General features: G+C 39.2%; 1 protein-coding gene across 1 annotated transcript; it reads right to left on the reverse strand.

Moving 5' to 3' along the window:
• Nucleotides 1-651: 651 nt before the first annotated feature.
• On the reverse strand, nt 652-10,033 carry PRPF38B (pre-mRNA processing factor 38B). The gene is made up of 6 exons (XM_032881589.1): nt 9,505-10,033; nt 6,606-6,674; nt 6,165-6,316; nt 6,025-6,085; nt 3,609-3,832; nt 652-3,336 (listed from the first exon to the last, which is right to left on the reverse strand). Exons 1-6 carry the CDS (start codon nt 9,784-9,786, stop codon nt 2,475-2,477), a joined length of 1,650 nt encoding a protein of 549 aa, XP_032737480.1. The 5' UTR covers nt 9,787-10,033; the 3' UTR covers nt 652-2,474.
• Nucleotides 10,034-18,354: the final 8,321 nt, after the last annotated feature.

Below are 18,354 nucleotides of genomic sequence, written 5' to 3' on the forward strand. Positions count from 1 at the left end.
ATAGATTATAAACTGGGCATTAAAATGAAGATTTTATATTAAAATTTCAAGATTGAGAATATACTGGCCCATGTATTTAATTGCAAATGGATCATTAGAAAACAGATGAAAGATAATAATACATGAAAAGGTGAAGTCATTTCAGTAAGCCGAGAACAAACACTCGATGGAGGTTGCTATTTTTAACTTTCTATCAAAAGCTTTTCAAGTTTGCTCATGTTGTAAGAAATAATTCTGAGAGTTTTGCAGTCACTTGTCTTCCCAGTCTTTCAGGAAGCCACTCTCCAAATTAAACCACGCATACATTTGGCAACAATTAGTATTATTAACATGTTCTACTACTTATCGAAATGTTCAAGAGCAAATTTAACATTAAAAATCATAAATCAAATACAGCTTATGATAGTATTTTCACCTCTACTGGAAATAAAATTTTCCACACTTTACCTAAAATACAGTTAAATTAACATTTCAGAGGGAACTGTATTCAGGAGTAGCACCATCATTTAGGAATGCTAAAAATATTTTCAATGTAAGATCTACTTTCATTACTTGAAAACACTTTTCTATGTCTAGTGTCAATTCACTTGATGCTCAATTAAAAGGCGAGATAACTGAATCTTCCACTTATTTAAAAAAAAAAGCATAGCATTTTTTCAGAGAGGAATTCCTTCATTTAATGAGATTTTTCTGGAGTTAGGTAGGTACAAATGTTAAGCCCACATATGGACTCTTCCAAATGTACTTGTTTGCCCCAAGTATCACTTTTGCAAGGCGGCTGCTGAGTGCCCACCAAGTTGGCCAATATAAACAGTGAGATAAAACATGTTAATATGCTAGACACTGTCTGGAACACTCGTCATCATCTTGGCACTGACTGAACACATCACCTTGCACCTCAAATTTCTTGTTCTAAAAAAATTGAGTTATCTTATAAAACTTACTTTAAGTCCAAATTTTAAATGATTCTAACATGTAATCCAAGTAAGTGCAAAGTATCTCAATAAGCACCTTTGATGTGAAAAGTAAGTCATTTCCCAATCAAAAGAACCACCTAATGACACACAGAACACTCACTAACAGAGGGAACTGCCAATATTAAGAACTCTAGTAAGGATTATTGACTATCACATATGTCCAATTCTAGTCTACACGTTTAAAATTCACTTGTCATCTGGGCACTGAGATATCCATCCCTCTAAACAAAGTGTGACTCTAACACTGTTACCAATTTCCACAATAAAAATACTTTTAAAAAAATGTTGACAAATGGGGGAAAAGCCAACACCCAGAATAAAGGATTTAATCCAGTATTTATTCCACACTCATGATCGTTCTCTGTAATCAGAATACAAGTCATAAGAACAATCTATCAAATAATTTGCTGATAATCTTAATGCAGCACAGCATTACTTTTTAATATTTCTCTGTTCTAGATTAAGTTTAAAAACTCAAACAGCCATCTTCATTATCAATAAAAAAAGTTTTGAATTTTAAAAAAAGGACACTATACCAAGCTGTTTCATAATTTAAGTTTTTTCCCATTTATAAAAATGCTTTGGAAGCTGGAGGCTTGAATCTATTTCTCTACTCATCTGCCCCACCCTCTCCCAATTTCACGTTAGTATAGGGTTGCTGCAAGAATGCTAGGCTTTAGACATTAATTTTTTCCTTTAATATAGTACTTTAAAATCTGAGAAATTCAAGAAAAAAGATTACATGTCATGTATTTTTCCAAATTAAAAAAAAAACTACGTGAATAAATTTTAGGCATACTAACAGTGTCCCTTTGAGGTAGAATGCTAAAAGGACTTTTGATCAAATCACAGCCTAATTGAAACCTCTGCATCAGAAACTAACTTGTCATGAATCTCTCTAAAGTTAACTGTGGAGAATATTAAGTGTAACATATTAACAAGAGCCTTCCAAGATAATATACAGTGGACAAGAATGTTAATCCTACAACTGCCGCCTTCATGTACACCGAAAGCACAAAATTCTCCTATAATAGACATCCAAGATCCATTCTCAAAGTCTTTAGCATTCTATTATGAAAAGCACAGCCATGCTAACTTCAGTACACAAACCATAATCCCACACCTACAGAACAAAAATAGAATTAGTGGCAGTTTATTGCCTTATACAAATTTAACCAACATGGCAACCATGCCAAAGGAATTAAAACATTTTCAGGACATATGTACAGACTGTACATCTCAAAAACAATTAAACAATAAAAATGCAAGAACAATCTGTGCATCATGTATCAAACTCAACAACTGGGTGAAAACATCAATGCAATAAATGGGATTACAAAGGCACTTCCCTACACAAAAGAGGAAATGAAAATGCAGCCTACAGGGAGCTTGAAGAGTGCGTTAACTACTGCACAATTTCAACTTGGGAGGAAAAAAGAAAGCAGATTTAATCAAACATTATAGGATTCAATGTGATCCACTTTTACAAAAAAAATTTCACACAGTCTCATCTTTGTTTTTATGTTGTTTCTCTTGGCTCTCTGGTTCTATACTTTGGCTCCTTCGACGATCATGTTTGTCAGACTGGTCCTTACTATCACTGTGATCTCGTTTGTGGGAACGTTCTTTACTTCTGCTACGCTTTCTAGATTTTTCTTTGCTGGGGCTATGTTCCCGTTTTCTTGATTTTTCCACACTGTCAGTTCTTCCTTGACTGCCACTTCTGCTTCGCTTATTTGATTTTTCTTTACTTTCATTTTTATGTTTACTTGATTTCTCTTTGCTCCTACTTCTGCTTCGTTTCCCTGCATTTCTACTTCTACTCCTACTTCTGTGCTTCCTTTCTCTGCTTCTACTCCTACTGTGTTTTTTCTCCTTCTTGGAATCTTTTTTGTCATCTCTATGCCGCCTATCGTCTTTATCTTCTTTGTGTTTCTTTTCTTCTACCTCACCCCTACTTCTCCGTTCCTTGGACCGTTCTCTTGATCGCTCTCGCTCCTTTTCTCGGTCATTACCTCTTTCCTTATCATAGTCACGATCCCGTCTTCTACCTCTCTCATTTTCTTTCTCTCTTTCCCTATCCCTGTCCCTTCGATCCCCTTTCCTGTCCCGACTTCGACTACGACTTCTATGCCTTTCCCTACTCCTGCTACTCCGCCTGCGTTCCAACCCCCGATCATTACTTCGGGATCTTCGCCTTTCTTTCTCCCTTTCTTTGGCTTCGCGCTCTAGTCGCTGGCGTTCTTTCTCTCTTTCTAATTCTCGATCAAAACTAGAAGACCCATGGCCCTCCCGGTGATGGCTTCTACTTCTTGATCTTCTTGGGGACCTCCGTGGACTCAGTGATCTCCTTGGAGACCTAATATTTAAGAAAGGAAGAAGAAAATGTCAATGAATAAAACGAATCCTAAAAATTTAACTTCTGTCTTATTCATTTAGATTCCCCACATATACAGATATGTTAGGAACAATTAAAGACCCTGAAAGGCAGAAAAAAATGAACTTTTGGGGTTAAAAGTGACAAACTCATAAAATCAACAGCATACACAGAATTTCTTGAGAGTTTGCCACTGATTTCTAAGGACCTTTGTACAAAGATTATTTTTAAAGTAATTCCAAGAGGTATGTTACCTTGAACGCCTGCGTTCAACATGTCTATCTATTTCCTCAGCACCTTCCTTCCCATCTTTCTTGATTTTTCTAGGCCGGGTTTTGATCTGTTGATCAATATTCTTCTGAACTGGAACCGGAATTCTTGGAAACAGGGTAGAAAACCACTCCAGTTTTGTGAGAAAGGACCGTAGCATTTCTCCAATGGTCATTACACAGCCTCCACCAGCCTTCACATCTAGGTCCTACAAAAACACAAAAGATACCCTAGCCGTCAAAAAATTTAATTTCAACACACACATGTATACTATAAAAATATTACCATCTTTGGAATCTCAAATACAAAAAATTCTAACAAAAATTGTAATCTGTGTACCCTACTAATCTGGTAATGAATGATACAGAGAAATATCTGGGCTTAGTGTGTGCATGCAGGTGAGAACAAATCCTGCAGCCTCATGGGCATGAAGTATACTAATCTCACTCAGTTAACAGGAATATGAAACAGCCCCTTATATTACTAAACTCCGTGGAACAATAAACTTAAATAAACATTCCACGTACCTACTAATTATGTATTTCTTTCCGTGGACACGTTTGCACACATCATTCCTAACACTGTAGCCTAACTACATATGAACTACTTCAGACAATCCTGTCTAATGAGTATTTTTTAACAGCTCTAATATAAAATGAAGCCCTAATAAAACTGGAAGCAATAGCAAACCAACTGCCATGAAGCAGTGAGGTTTCTAATTTAGAGTTATGTAGAAAATAAATAAATGAACAAATAATTGGAAACGCATAATCCATGATGACCATTGTCTCTGAAAAGGGTCATTACCGCATGAAGGCCTTCTTGCTATGCCCTCTCACAGCTCAGGACATGTTAGTCAGCTATTGTCAGTCCCAAACCTATAGTGCAAGCACACAAGGAAAGTGAGATTTGTTATCTAAACAGGAAAACAAGAGCTAAAGGTAAAACTGCTTGCACTCACACACACTTAAGTGTTCAGATATACAGTATTTCCAAATATAATCGCTGCAGATATCTAAGGAAGAAAACAATAAGTTAGCTTAAATAGAGATCCTCAGGTTTGTAAATACAATAAAAAACAGATTAAACAGAAGCATTCAGAAACAAACCTAATGCAATACCAATTATGAAGAGGGACATGCTTTTTAAATATAGAAGGGAGAAGTCCTTTGGCCTGAAAAATCTCTTCTAAAAAGAAAAGCAACTTTAAAGATTGTGATTTAACACCTAATACATATTTTTATTCTTCAGAAATACGAACAGTTCAGTGAACAGCCCCTGCCAAGAAAACACAGACAAAAATTCTCCATGTCTACAAGAGTGAGACTTTTTTTAGGTCTGCACATAATAAAACACTAGAAAGATCTCTATCTCAACTATCCTTTAATTCAACGAATTCTTTGGATAAATGTTTTAAATGAGACTACTGAAGCGCAGCACTCAAAATTTACTTTATGAATCTTAAAATACAAAGTGGTGGGGGCATATGTATGGACAATACAGGTATGTATTAAGTACTTTTTGAGATCTTGGACTTCACTCTGTAAGCATATTAATACATACGATTTAAATCCGACACAGCAATGTTTCTGAAAGTAACTTTTGTTTCCTGAACATATGTAACAAGCTCAACCTTGTTAAGCCTGAGTGACAAACTACATTTATAATTAAACAAAAAGGAGAACCGGTCTGGCTTAGTCTTAGACACATATGACTCTTGACCTTGGGGTCATGAGTTCAAGCCCCACACCGGGTATAGAGCTTACTTTTTTTAAAAAACATTTTTTAAATTAAAAACAAGAACCTAATTTTAGGGTTTCCGTCTGGTTTTATAAATAAGTATAACATATTAGGAGTCAGAAAGCGAAAATTGTAGTATTTTGATCACTTTGAATAAATCCTCTGAACTCTCACCCTACTTAAATCCCACCCACCTCTTCAATTCTGCAGTCCTGTGCAAGTGGGAGTATTAATTCGTGGAAGCAGTTAGAGCATAGAGAGCTGAAGTTCCAAAAGAATAAAGCGCTATATTTAGTGTTGTATGTGCATGTCTTAACACCTCAATCTTGAGCATGGCCCACTTAAAAAGTCACTATCAACAGCACAAGTCAAGATCAATACCATATACAAAACTCAATTAGAAAGAAAAAAACTGCAATAGTTACCAAAACCATTTAAACAATTAAGAAATGAGAAAATTTAAGAAAGTTAATCTAAGACATTTAAAAATCCACTAAGTCTTAGAAAAGGACAGCAATTCCAAAAATATGACAGAAATAAATTTAAGTAGAGAAAACCCTGAAAAACATTAAACTTCCAATAAATAAATAAAATATATTTTTATATCTTTTTACATGAGAGTAATCAGAAGAAAACTAATTATTACCCTTGTTGACATACCTCTTCATCATCAAGGAAGGATTCAAACCAGTCCCAGAGATCTGTAGGGGGCTGTGTGTACCTAGAATTACAACAGATTGATTAGGCTTATGTGAATTAAAATGGGAGTTAACTGGAAATGTAGATAAATGCATGTTTACCTTATATACATAAATCCAAGGGCTCTAATATATGGAGAGTCTGTGTGTGTTATGAGACCCATCACTTGCTTACGAGTTAGCTTCAGAGTAAATAATTTGTATAACAAGCAGAAAGCTGTAGAAACAATTCCTCCTGTTCCAACACCTCGAACCTTTAGGGGAAACAGTTAAGAAAAAGTAACAAAATAACTAACAAATATTTAACACCAACTTATTAATCCCATTAGGTATTAATAATAAGATATAACCCAGAACTAAGAATAGAGCATTAATAAAAACAGCAACTTTCTAACCCCATTCACTAGACACTTGAATTTAGATAAAAACAAACTTCTAAGCTGTGCCAATTGTCATTTGAGTAACTGTTACTTTTAGTTTCCTAATTTTAAACTTATGTTATCAGACACAGAAAAACTGAAAAATGCACGTACTTCTACTTACCCCTCCGCACATCCCTGTTTGGCCTGCTGTTTTCCTGCTTCCTTTCTCCCATGGTTCAACATGCGTGACCTGAAATAGAAAAGAGGAACACAACAAACATTCATACTTCTAATTTTTTTTTAAACTATGATTAAAGTCAACCCAAGTCCCTAATAGAGCAGCTTTTTCCAAAAGCTTGGAAGCTGATTGACATGATGCATATATTTTGTTTACATGTAAACCATCTTTCAAAAACTGCTGAGCTTTTAAAGAGCACCAATAAAACTGTTGGAGTTTAACAAAACCTCAACAGTTTTATGAGCAGAAATCCCATTAAAATAGCTTTGTAGAGAGCTGACACTTGTGGAGCCAAGAGATTTCTAAGAGTCTCATATACATGCAAAAATATATCTGATGTTATATCAATTTTGTATCTTTTTATGAGTTGTTAAAAAAATAGAAATTCTCATTTTAAAATGGATTTAAGGCTCCAACTTGAAGCAAAAAGTATCAATGAAGTTTTAGTATTTATTTCAAAAAAATTTAATACCCTTAATTTTATGGTGATTTAAAATTCTCTATCGTAAAATTTTTAAAAAATGACTTGAAGTATATGCATGTTAAAACAGTAACAAGTTACTTCTAATGCAAAATTATGGAAATTCATTTGTACTTTTTTTTTTTTTTACCATGAACAGGCATTATGTTCATTCCTGATTAGAGATGAAATTACAAGGGCCACACCTATACAGATAATTCTTGTTAGTAATTTATTTTCAGCCTAATTACAGGAACCAATTCAATTTTTCCCCAGAATATAAACTGTTAAAAACTGAGTGACTAGTCATTATATTAAATATAATCGATACAGTATCATCTTTGTTGAGTACCCTATAAAAACCACATACTTTACCTAAAAATGGCAAAGAAAATTAACTCGATAACATATAACTCAAGGTCTTTTAGAAAAATCTTTATTTCTTAACTTAAAACAAAATCAAAATAAAATTCTGTTCTTTCAGTATGCATTTCTAAAACTGTATTTTTACCCCACCAATGGTTACATTTTTATCATCTTTTTTTCTGTGGCTTCAGACAGAAAAGCATGCATTTAAATGTGAGCACTACACTATTATGCTCAGCACTGCTTTACGGTTTTATTTCCTTCCCCCAGTTTGCTGTATGAAAGATGTTTCAATTCCTTAAAGGCTAGCAAAGGGGTGGATACAACACGAAATCAACTTAGAACTAGAAGCCTACATATGTCAATGATTTATTTAATCTGGACCTCTTGATAACAAAGACTGGATCTTTAGTTTTATAACTAAATTTAAATAATTTCTAGTACATTCTTGAATTGTTTCAAAACACAGTATCTGAATTTGAGAAAACAAGCTTTTCCTCTATCACGTTAACATCTGCCTGTATTATTAAACAGAACCTGCTACACAAAGAGCAGGAACCCAATTTTCAATTGTTTAAAGTTTACTACACAAAGCTAAGAATATTCACCATACTGTATCCATACTGAAAAAGGCCTTACCTTTTAAAAGCTATAAAAAAACCTAGTTCATAGTATTACACTTACAATATTCTTGTAAAAGGGTAAGAAAATTTCAGTGTACTTTACATACCCAAAGTTGAACTGTATTCTCAAACTACGATTTTTCTATCAAAAACAACTAGTATCTCAAAATTCTTCAATAACCTAATCACTTAACGGGGTGGTGGGGGGGGGCGGTGGGGGGGTGTTGGGGACAAAATATAACCTAAAGGCAAATAAAGAATTTCTTCTTGCTAGCACCTCTACAGGTATGTTCAGATCACAGAAAATGTGTGGTCTGTCAAAAGTTTTAGGAGTCAAACACACAAAACAGACGGTATTCTGTTAGATGCGCTCGCTAAAATAAAGATTATTGAGCCTATTATTAATATTCCTTTAAATATTAATTAACCTTAAGAGGCCTGGAAGATAGCTTTAAAACTACATAATTTGCAAGGAAGTGGAGAAAACCTATCTAGTTGGTGAAGAAAAGCCCAAAACCAATGGCCAAAAAATACCTAATTAGCCGTTCATTTAACCAGGGAAATGCATTTATGGCGATTGAGCATGATTAATAGTGCATACCTCTACCTGCGACCCTGGGCTGCTCCGAGCCTCGCTGCAAGACTGAGTCAATCCTGCTAACGAAACAAGAACTGAGACAAGAGTGCAGTGAGGAGGCGCCAGGTGAGCTCCCCAGCACAGCCAAGCCAGCACCGACCCTGCCGCAGAAGCCCAGGGCCCAGATAATTCTAAACAAGCCCAACGCACAAGTAACTGAGACCACTTACTCCTGACTTCCTGCTGGGAAAATTTCCAGGCCTTCTGTACACCTCTTGCCCTGACACCTCTCCACCCTCAACCCTCCCGCCCCCACCCGACACACGCACTGACCATTTCCCTGTCTGGATCGGATAGAGAATACCAACAACACGAGGCCAACATTGAAGTCAATACACGCCCTGGCCCAGGGTGAGCGGGAGAAGCACCAACAAGTTGGCGCTGAGTAGATCCACGTCAAAAGGAATAATTTTAAAGCTGGAAACTGGAGAGGATTCAGTTACTCTTTCCCCCTCCCCCACCCCTCCCGTCCAACTCCCCCCAGGGGTGGGCAGGAGGTTGGAGGAGGAGAGAGTTCAATAGTGGCGGGCTCTCCCAGCCCTAAAAATCTGAAAAAGAAATGAGAGGGCGGCCCCAGTTTGACCCCTCCCAGGCCAACTACAGTCCACCGCCCCCCCCCCCCCATCAACATTCCCGCATCTACAAATTCTCAGACCTCAAGGGCCGCCTCCGCCCATTTCCTCTAACCCGTCCTCGGAACTTAACCCTCCCAATCCCGGTCCCCCAACCCCCACCCCGGGCCTAGACTCTTCGTACCTTAAAGTAGATCTCGTCCACCACCTCGTGGTAGGTCTTGAGCTCGTAGAGCTGCACTTTGAAGTAAGGCGACGACAGGATATTGGTCAAGATCATGGGGTTGAGGTTCATAGTCTTCTCGTTGCCCCACAGCGGTAGCACATTTCCCTGTTTGCCCGAGACCGCCGGCTTGGTGGCGCCGCCGCCGCCACCGCCGCACTGCTGCTGCTGCTGGGCCGCGGCCGCGGCCGCCTGATGCTGCGGCTGCGAGTTGCCTGTCAGCGCGGGGCTGTTGTTAGCCATGTTGCGGCGGAAGGAAGGAGGGAGGGAGAAGGGAGGGGGAGGGGGCCAAGATCGATCTCGCTCTTCGGGACAACGGTCCGGGACCCTACTCCATGGAACGCCGTCAGGACAGGGGGCCGCCTCGCTGTCCCCCAGCTGGATGAGGGAGGGCAACGGGAACGCCGACAAAAGGACCCTGGATCGAAAGCAGACGCCGAGACGCGGGCGCGAGAACTCCCGGCGGAAGGCGAACCGGCGGCCACCGAGCGCGATCTCTTCCGCCAACTGCCCCTGGGAACAAGATGGCGGGCCCGGCGGATGTTACGTCACACGCCCCAGAGTTCCAAGCTGAGCCGGCAGCCAATCAGAGACGCCCAGCTGGGCTGGAAATTCCTCTTCCTAGTTCCGCGCGTTCTGTGCACGCAGCGGTGGCTGCGGTGGTCTCGGGTGTCCGACTTAGATTTCCCCTGGGAATTTGGGGGCAGGGGAGAGGTTTGAAGGCCCAATTCCTATGTTTTAGAATCTGGGTTGGGGGCCCAGTTTCTCCTCTTGAAAGTCGGGCAGGAAATGGTTCGCATGGATATATCCTTGCGAATTCCTGACTTTCACGGAGTACCCTGTTCTCTTGGGTTCCCAATTTCAAGATTCTCTGGAATGGATGATGATTAGGACTTAATTCCTCCTTGTTATTCGGATGCAAAGTTACATCTTTCTATCTGCTGGCTGTAATGTACGGCCGGAGGTTTTATTGTTTGAGCCCAAATTTATTCAGCTGTAAGACTGGAAGACCTCGTTCTGGGCTGCTAAAACATCTGAGCATTAAAAGAGCTACTACACCTGTAGAGCCTGTAGAATTCTACAAGCCTTTGTTAGGTGTCTTTCTTTCCTCCCTACTCGAGTTCATCCATTCTGCGGATGCGTTCTAAGTGGTAAACACTGGGCGAGGCACTGAACGGGGGAGGAGGGAGGCAGGCGGGAGGAGGTGTAAAAATGAGTCAGAATTGGTCTTGTCACTCAAAAGCTATTGTTAACCTAGAGGAAATACGTATGATTTGGGAGTTAATAGAAGGCTGCAAGAAGCACTTAAGTTTATAAAGCTGCTGTCAGGATGGGCAGTTGTTATCAGCAGAGAACAGCCGGAGGCTATGTAGAAGCAGGAAAGATCAGGCTTGTTATACGGTAAATAGTCCAGTATGGGAGCTGGGGAATATGCTGATGGGCGGAGTAATGTCTGGGATGGAACTGGGCAACTGTTAGTGCCTGGAATGCCAAGATGAAACATCGGAATTTAATGACATTTAAATCCAATGATTACATAATTATATCTGTGACCCCCATATCTACTTTTAGATATTAATATTCCTAATATTTTCTGGCTCCAATCCATTCTTCAGAGTACTGCCAGATTCTTCATTCCCAAAGTGTAACACCCCTACTCAAAAACCTCGGATGGCTCACTTAGTGACATCCTAATTGCTATTGCCAAAATTCAGTGACCTTTGCCAAAATTCAGTGACCTTTTTCACTCTTCATCCTATTTGATTTCTGTGGCACTTAAAAAAATTTTTTTTTTAAATTTAATCTCTACAGGTGGGTCTCAAACTCACCACCCAAATGCAAGAGTTGCATGCTCTTTGGCCTAAGCTAGCCAGCTGCCCCTGTTGCACTTATCATTTTCTCTTTCCTAGAAACTATTGGGGTTGGAAGTTTGAAAGTGGAGATCGTAATTTTCACTGGCTTCTACACAGAAGAGGGGAAAATGGTAAGACAGAAACCTTGGGGAAAATCCACACCTGGATGAAGATGAAAGAACAGGAGAGAGAAGACAGAGAAGTAGGAGGTAAACTGGGACACTGGTATGACAGAATGCAAGGAAAGATAAAGGATAGTTAAATGAATGGTTGGAGGGGTACCTGGGTGGCTCAGTTGGTTAAGCCTTTGCCTTCAGCTCAGGTCATTATCTGAGGGGCCTGGAATGGAGCCATGGGTAGGGCTCCCTGCTCAGTGCAGAGCCTGCTTCTCCCTCTCCCTCTGCTTCTGCCCCTCCGCCTGCTCTGCCTCTCCCTCTCTCTCAGTAACTAAAATCTTTTTTAAAGTAATAAGTAAATAATATTGAATGATTGGAGTGACTAATATTTAGAGTTAGATAGATGGTACACGAGTGATCATTCTTTCTAGTATATCTTACATTAAAAACTGAAGCTTTGAGAGAAGTGGTTTTTGCTTTCTACTAGATCTTGTTTTTCTGTACATTATACAAATATACTTCCCAAGGAAAATTGATGATTTTCCTCTAATGAATTGCCAAGTTAAAAATGCAATGAAAAAGAATTCTTCCTTTATTTATGTGTATTTTTCTGTCTGGTTTAATAAGTATATTGAGTTTAATCTAGTGACACTCCAACTGCCAAATTCTGAGATCTTTTAAAAATTCCTTACTACATGTGATCTATGTAGTCTTGGATACTCATTTACCCCTAGAGTCTGAGTGAAATGAGCTCAGAAGAGAGATTGAGGTTTAATATGAAAGTCTCAGTAGCACCAACCTAATTTAGGGAGCCAGGGATTATGATAAAGTGCTTAGCATAGTCAATGAAACCCCGCAACAGCCTGAAGATATTACTGTTATCCCCCATTAAATAAACTTTACTGATATTTAACTTGGGAACACTACACTGCATATAGATAAAGCTGGGAAGTTTGGTTTGATCAGTTTTGACATTTGCACACACTCCTTGTCTTAGTCCATTCATGCTGTTGTAACAAAATTCCACAAAGAAGATAGCTTAAAAATATCAGTAATTTATTTCTCACTGTTCTGAATGCTAAAGAGTCCAAGATCAAGGGTCATGCTCTTCCTGAGTCATGGTTGGCACCTTCTAGCTGTACTTACATGGTTGAAAGTGTGGGACACCCCTTGGGGTCTTCTTCGTAAGACCACTAATCCCACGTATGAGAGCTCCAACCTTGTGATTTAAACACCTCCAGAAGGACTCACCTCCTAAAAGGGTCACTTTGGAGGTTAGAATTTCAATGTGCAAATTTTGCAGGGATATATTCAGACCATAGCACTCATTAAATCATCACCACAATCAAGATAACGATCTTGCATCACCTCCAAAAGTTCCCCTGAGTTTGTAATCCACGTCTCCTCCAACTCCATCCCTAGGCAGTCATTTTCTGTCAGTTTGCAATTTTCTGAAATTTAAATAAATGGAATCATACACTTAGTTCCCTTTTAGCCTGGCTTTTTTGGTTCAGCATAAGCTTGAGATTTATCATTGCTTATATCAACAGGTTATATTATTTTTTAAAAAGCACTGAGTAATATTCCATTGTGGGATTTCCTACAGTTTGTTCAATCATCTGTTGATGAGTATTTGGGCATCTAATTTGGGGCTATTATAAATATAGCTGCTAGGCCCCTGGGTGGCTCAGTTGGTTAAGTGGCTGCCTTTGGCTCAGGTTATGATCCCAGTGTCCTGGGACTGAATCCCATATCAGACTCCCTGCTCTGCAGGGGACCCTGCTTCTCCCTCTGCCTCTGACTCTGTCTCTCATGAATGAATAAATAAATAAAACAAATATAACTGCTATCAACTCAGTTAAGCATCCGACTCTTGAATTTTGGCTCAGGTCATGATCTCTGGTGGTAGGATTGAGCCCTGCCTCAGGTTCTGCGCTCAGTGCTCAGTGGAATCAGATTGTCCCTCTCCCTCCTCTTCCCCCTGTGTGTATACACGCTCTCTCTCTCTCGAAAATAAATAAAACCTTTTTAAAAAATGTGCATCATTCATGAATAAATGAGTAAAGGATTAAAATAACTGCCATGTGTAACTAAAATACATGTTCTGGTGTTTTGAACACGTTACTATTTAGAACAACTACAAATCTAAAGTAATATAAGAAGTCGTTGACTGAAGTACCTAAGAACTAAAAATCTGATACAATGTATGCACATTCAGGGTGTCCTTGATATGAACAATCAATGGTGTTTATTGGTTATGATTTCAAAGTACTGAATCAGAAGAGGTATGAGTTGAGATTTAAAAATTATTAGGGGAGCCTGGCTTGCTCAGTCCATACAGCATGTGACTCTTGATCTTGGGTTTGTGAGTGTGGCCCCCTGTTGGGCATAGAGATTACTTAAAAATTATTAGGAGTTTACTAGGCAAATGAAAGGAAAGGATATTCTAGTTAAGGCTAGCCTGTGCAAAATCTCTGAGGCATAAAGAACAAATGATGTATTTGGGAAACTCTTTGTCACTATTGTACCACTTAAATTTTTTTTCCGAGGGTGATACGCAAAATTGGTATAGCCATACAAATTATACTGGCTAAATACTAATTCTGAATACACTGTAATTATCTGCTAATTTGTCATCTTCAGCCACCAGAGGGAGGGTCTCTGCCTTTCAGTGAATCCTTCCCAGCACTCGGCATAAGGATGGACACATAGTAGGCACTAAGTAAATAGTTAAAAGAAAACTGTTTCTCAGTATACTCACTTTGGACAACAAATGTGTGGGTTCTCTCCTTCTGCCCCAACACATACACCAACCAATTTTCAAACTCTAGACACCAGCTGTGTGTTCTATAATTTAATTCAATTCTGATAGTAACTACTCAAGAGTTAGCACCGACTGCATAGTTAAGGGCTCAGTCCCACAAGACTGCCCCAACTTCAGACACCAATTACAAATAGTGGGTCCCTGGGTACCTGGGTGGCTCAGTTGGTTAAGTGACTGCATTTAGCTCGGGTCATGATCCTGGGGTCCTGGGATCGAGTCCCACATCAGGCTCCCCCTGCTTTGTGGGGAGCCTGATTTTCCCTCTCTGCCTTCCACTCCCCTTATTGTGCTCTCTCTCTGTCAAGTAAAATCTTAAACAAACAAACAAACAAACAAATAATGCATTCCTTATTCAAACCATCTTCCAGGGTTCTCTACAGTGAAGGTTATTACAAAATGTTTTATTTCTTCTCATGTTCTCTATATAAACACAAACTTTCTTCTCCTGATACATTTTTAAATTCTTTTTTTTTTTAAAGATTTTATTTATTTGATAGAGATCACAAGTAGGCAGAGAGGCAGGCAGAGAGAGAGGAGGAAGCAGGCTCTCCATGGAGCAAAGAGCCCAATGCAGGGCTTGATCCCAGGACCCTGGGATCATGACCTGAGCCGAAGGCAGAGGCCTTAACCCACTGAGCCACCCAAGCGCCCCACATTTTTAAATTCTTTTAGAAGATCTTATTTATTTGATGGGGAGAGAGCGAGAGAGAGAGAGGGAGAGAGCGAGCACAAGCAGGGGGACCAGCAGGCAGAGGGAGAGGGAGAAGCAGGCTCTCCGCTGGCAGAATCTGACATGGGGCTTGATCCCAGGACCCTGGGATTATGACCTGAGCAGAAGGCAGACACTTAACCAACTGAGCCACCCAGATGCCCCCCAAGTTTAAACTCTGTCTCCATTATTTTAATTTGGACAAGTTATTTCACTTTTCTCTGCTTTCATTATCTTATCTCTTAAAATGGGGGACATTATTATTAGCTACTTCATCAGATTTTATGTGACTCAAATTTAGGATGTGTGTTAATGCTTAGAACAGGATTTAGCCCAAACTGTGACCTTAAATGTTCTCCATTAGTGTTTTCTAAATAGTATTTAACACTTTTATTAAATTCTAAATTCACCTTTAAAATGTTATTGCAGTCTTATTTTCTGTTAACTTATTTTCTGTTAACTTTTTACTTGCCATTAGGAATCTAAATTCCAAAACAGTGTTCTGCCAGAGACATTTCTCTGTGGCTGCCAACTGTGTAGCATGGCCAGGATTACAGATGGGATTGATCTACTCAGCAGATGGGTCATAAACTTGATACCAGATTTATTTTAAGCCATTAACAAGAAATAAGGAATGTATCAGAGGTTATATCTCAAACCTTTGAAAATCATATGAGACTAAGTGTGAATAACAGCCCCTTCTCTGTATGGCTTTGCAGTACCAATTGCCCTTTCTAATTGAATTGTCTCCCTCCTAGTGCTGTTGATAGGGCCACCCTATGTAGATGATTTATACCAAGTGACCCTTGCTGTCTGGCCAGAGGTGGTACTGAGCCACATGCTAACCTGTGACCTGTGATATGACTCCCTCAGAATGAAGTGAGCTGGGGCTTCCAGATCCTTGCTGGAATTTGAAAGGGGAACATTGAGAAAATCAAGCTGTTAGCAGTAGGCCCCAAGGCAAAAAGAATGTGTTTTTCATTTTGTTTTGTTTTATTTTTAGGTAGGCTCCATGCCCATCATGGGGCTTAAACTCACGACCCTGAGATTAAGAGTCATGTGCCCTACAAACCAAGCCAGCGAGGCACCCCAATTAAAGAATGAAGTTAAATAGGGAGGGGGTCATAGGGATTCAGCCAGGTTCCTACCCAGATTCTGAGGAAGTAAGAAAAAAAAAATGAGCAAGGACCTGTTGGGAAACAATGGGCCCAAAATGGAGTCACTTTTGCTAAGACTCACCAAGATTCTATTTTTATTTTGTTTGTATTTTAAGAGTTTATTGAAATTAAACTTACCAGGTATTGATATTTTAAATTTTCCATATTCTTCAGCTTTGAACTTTAAGCAGTTTTTTCATACCAGGTATTCTGTGACACAAGATCTTATCTTTGTTTTGTTGGTGTCCATGAGCGTGTATGTAGTTGTTTGCCATTTGAATCTTCACAGTCATTTATTTATTTATTTATTTATTTACTTTTTTTTTTAAATTAACATGTAATATATTATTTGTTTCAGGGTTATAAGTCTGTGATTCATCAGTCTTACACAATTCACAGCACTCACCATAGCATATACCCTCCCCATCGTCCATCACCTACCTACCCCATCCTTCCCATCCCCGCTCTGCTCCGGCAACCCTCAGTTTGTTTCCTGAGGTTAGAGTCTCTTATGGTTTCATCTTGTTTCATTTTTTTCCTCTCTTCCCCTATGATCCTCTGCCTTGTTTTTCAAATTCCACATAGCAGTGGGATCATATAATAATTGTCTTTCTCTGATTGACTTATTTTGCTTAGCATAATACCTTCTAGTTCCATCCACATCATTGCAAATGGCAAGATTTCATTTTTGATGGCTGTATAATATTCCATTGTGTCTATATACCACATCTTTATCCATTCATCTATCAATGGACATCTAGTCTCTTTCCATAGTTTGACTATTGGGCCTCACCAAGATTTAATAGCTAATGCAGTTTCAGCCTCTTCTAGGAGCGGAATTTTAATTAATCAATCAATTAATTAATTAATTTGTTCAGGTTTTTATTTAAATTCTAGTTAACATATAGTGTAATATTATTTTCAGGAATAAAATGTAGTGACTCATCATTTACATGTAACACTCAGTGCTCATCACAAGCACCCTCTTAATCCCCATTACCCATTTAACCTATCCCTCCACTCCCCATTCCCCCCTGCCACCCTTAGTGTGTTCTCTGTAGTTGAGTCTGTCTAGGAGTGGAATTTTTTTTTTTTTAAGATTTTATTTTATTTATTTGACAGACAGAGATCACAAGTAGGCAGAGAGGCAGGTAAAGAGAGAGGAAGGGAAGCAGGCTCCCTGCTGAGCAGAGAGCCCGTATGCGGGGCTCGATTGCAGGACCCTGGGATCATGACCTAAGCAGGAGGCAGAGGCTTTAACCCACTGAGCCACCCAGGCGCCCCTAGGAGTGGAATTTTAAACCAGTCAGTCTTGAGTTTCCTAACCAGCCCTTGTGAGCTCATCAGCCTACTAAGATCCCTGCGCTTGCTTGAAAGAATCAAATTTTTTAACTTTCTTGTCCTACCCTCTATCTGCCTATGAAAGCCTTCGAATTTTGAACTCCTAGGACCTCCTTTCAATTTGCTAAATGGGTTCCTGCCCCATTCATGGAACCTTGGGAAAAAGCCAGTTAGTTCTTTAAATTTACTCAGTTGGGGGTGCCTGGGTGGCTTGGTCAGTTAAGTGTCCAACTCTTGGTTTTGGCTTAGGTCATCTCACGGTTTTGAGATTGAGCCCCATGCAGGGTGTGGACCCTGCTTAAGATTCTTTTTCTCCCTCTCCGTCCATTCCCCTCAAAAATAAATAAGGAAATAAATTAAATTTACTCAGTTGAATTTTTTATTTAGCAGACCTATCAAGTTGAGAAAAGGTTTTGTTCTCAAGCCAGTGTACTATGAAAATGAAACATTTTGATATATTTTGATATATTATCCTCTAAAAATTCCTTAAGTATACAATTCATATGGTTTTGTGAGGTCTGTCTGGATGCATGGACATTCAGAATGTTTTAAGAGATTTGCTTTCCAGATTCCCACTTTTTTTTTTTTTTTAGATTTTATTTATTTATTTGAGAGAGAGAAAGCAAGAGACAGCACAAGTGGAGGGGGAGGGAGAAAGGGAGAGGGAGAAGCAGACTCCCCCCTAAACAGGGAACCCTATGTGGGACTTGATCCCAGGACCCTGGGATCATAACCTGAGCAGAAGGCAGATGCTTAACAGCTGACACTTAACAGACTGAACCACTTAGGTGCCCACCCCCCAGAATCTTTT

The sequence above is a fragment of the Lontra canadensis genome, unplaced genomic scaffold (assembly GCF_010015895.1).
Source record: "Lontra canadensis isolate GAN:19392208 unplaced genomic scaffold, GSC_riverotter_1.0 scaffold75, whole genome shotgun sequence".
Classification (NCBI taxonomy): Eukaryota; Metazoa; Chordata; class Mammalia; order Carnivora; family Mustelidae; genus Lontra; species Lontra canadensis.

Bases quoted from the DNA above. Each gene is read 5' to 3' on its own strand.
- PRPF38B (XM_032881589.1), bottom strand. From the start codon at position 9,786: ATGGCTAACAACAGCCCCGCGCTGACAGGCAACTCGCAGCCGCAGCAT. The intron at 3,833-6,024 runs GTATGTCAACAA...GTGTTTTTGTAG, and splicing joins CCTTCCTTGATGATGAAGAG to GACCTAGATGTGAAGGCTGG. The intron at 3,337-3,608 runs GTAACATACCTC...CTTAAATATTAG, and splicing joins GTTGAACGCAGGCGTTCAAG to GTCTCCAAGGAGATCACTGA.